Raw genomic sequence first — 1,266 nt, forward strand, 5'->3', positions numbered from 1 at the left:
TTTAAAAAGCGGATGATTTAGATTAGTTGAAATATGATGATTCGTCCAAGAAGAAAAAAAGACATTGAATTTAAAGATCTTAGAATTTTAGAAATGGTAATGCTATAATTGCAAAAAATTAGAGTATTATCTTTTTAAGGATGGAAGAGCATACTGAAAAAGGTCGAAAAATTGTTGAAGAGGACCTTACCTGAATTGTGGATGGGAGAGAATATTTAAACCTTTGAAAATCCTTGATTGTCTCCTCTATATCTTTTAATAATTTGTAAAAAATACCAAATAGAGAGGCTACTTTCAATTTAGTTCCAAGAGTTAAAGACTCAATTATTGAAAACAGGAATTGGAATCAGAGTCTCATTCAAAAATTATTTTTCGAAGACGTTGCAAATAGGATTTTGTTTATTAAAATTATTGGAGTAGTGACAAATTGCAATGTGATTTGAATAAATTCAAACATTATGATACTAATTAAGACTGGCAAAACTGGGCACCAGGGACCAACTGAGCCTCTGCCGTCTGACCTCGAATCACAAAAAACTCCGCAAGCCGACCATATGTCGACTTAACCAGGGCGGTTACTGGAAGATTTCTTGTACCCTTTAATACAAAATTAACACACTCAGATATATTGGTCGTCATGTGACCGAATCGTCTGCCACTATTCTGGTGCTGAGTCCAATTATCGTACTCTATTCTGTTCGCCCAGTCACACATCGCCGGATTCTCAGTCCGCATGATATCAAACCAATAGTCAAACTCTGCCTCAGTCTTCGCATAAGCAGCGTTCACAAGTAAATGCTTTGCATCCGTGCCCTTGAAACTAAGTGAGAAGTTAGCTGCAACATGTCGAATGCAAAATGCTTGATACGCATGAGGGGGTAACCACCCACTGTCAGGTACCTCAAGTGCAGCCTTGATGCCGTTGTGCCTATCCAAGATGACTAGTATCCCCTCTTGCGGAGTCACATGTTGCCGCAGGTTGGTCAGGAAGAAAGACAATGACTCCGCATTTTCCCCTTCAACGAGACTAAAGGCAATTGGCATGATGTTGGAGTTTTCGTCTTGCGCGATGGCCAGGAGCAACATCCCACCATACTTGCCATACAGATGAGTACCGTCTATGCTGACCAAAGGCTTGCAATGTCGGAAGGCTTCAACACAAGGAGGAAAGGTCCAAAAAAGACGATGAAAGTACACGGTGGAATCGTCAACCTGATCACTGACTCGAACCGGAGAAGTCTTCAACAAGGCAACGGTACTCTCCAT

The 1,266-nt window shown here is 40.5% G+C and overlaps 1 protein-coding gene across 1 annotated transcript; it reads right to left on the reverse strand.

The window, feature by feature from the left end:
• Positions 1 to 468: 468 nt before the first annotated feature.
• Positions 469 to 1,266, reverse strand: LOC112742181 (uncharacterized). The gene has a single exon (XM_025791424.1). The coding sequence runs from the start codon at positions 1,264 to 1,266 to the stop codon at positions 469 to 471; it is 798 nt and encodes a 265-aa protein (XP_025647209.1).

Source organism: Arachis hypogaea, chromosome 14 (assembly GCF_003086295.3).
Source record: "Arachis hypogaea cultivar Tifrunner chromosome 14, arahy.Tifrunner.gnm2.J5K5, whole genome shotgun sequence".
NCBI lineage: Eukaryota > Viridiplantae > Streptophyta > Magnoliopsida > Fabales > Fabaceae > Arachis > Arachis hypogaea.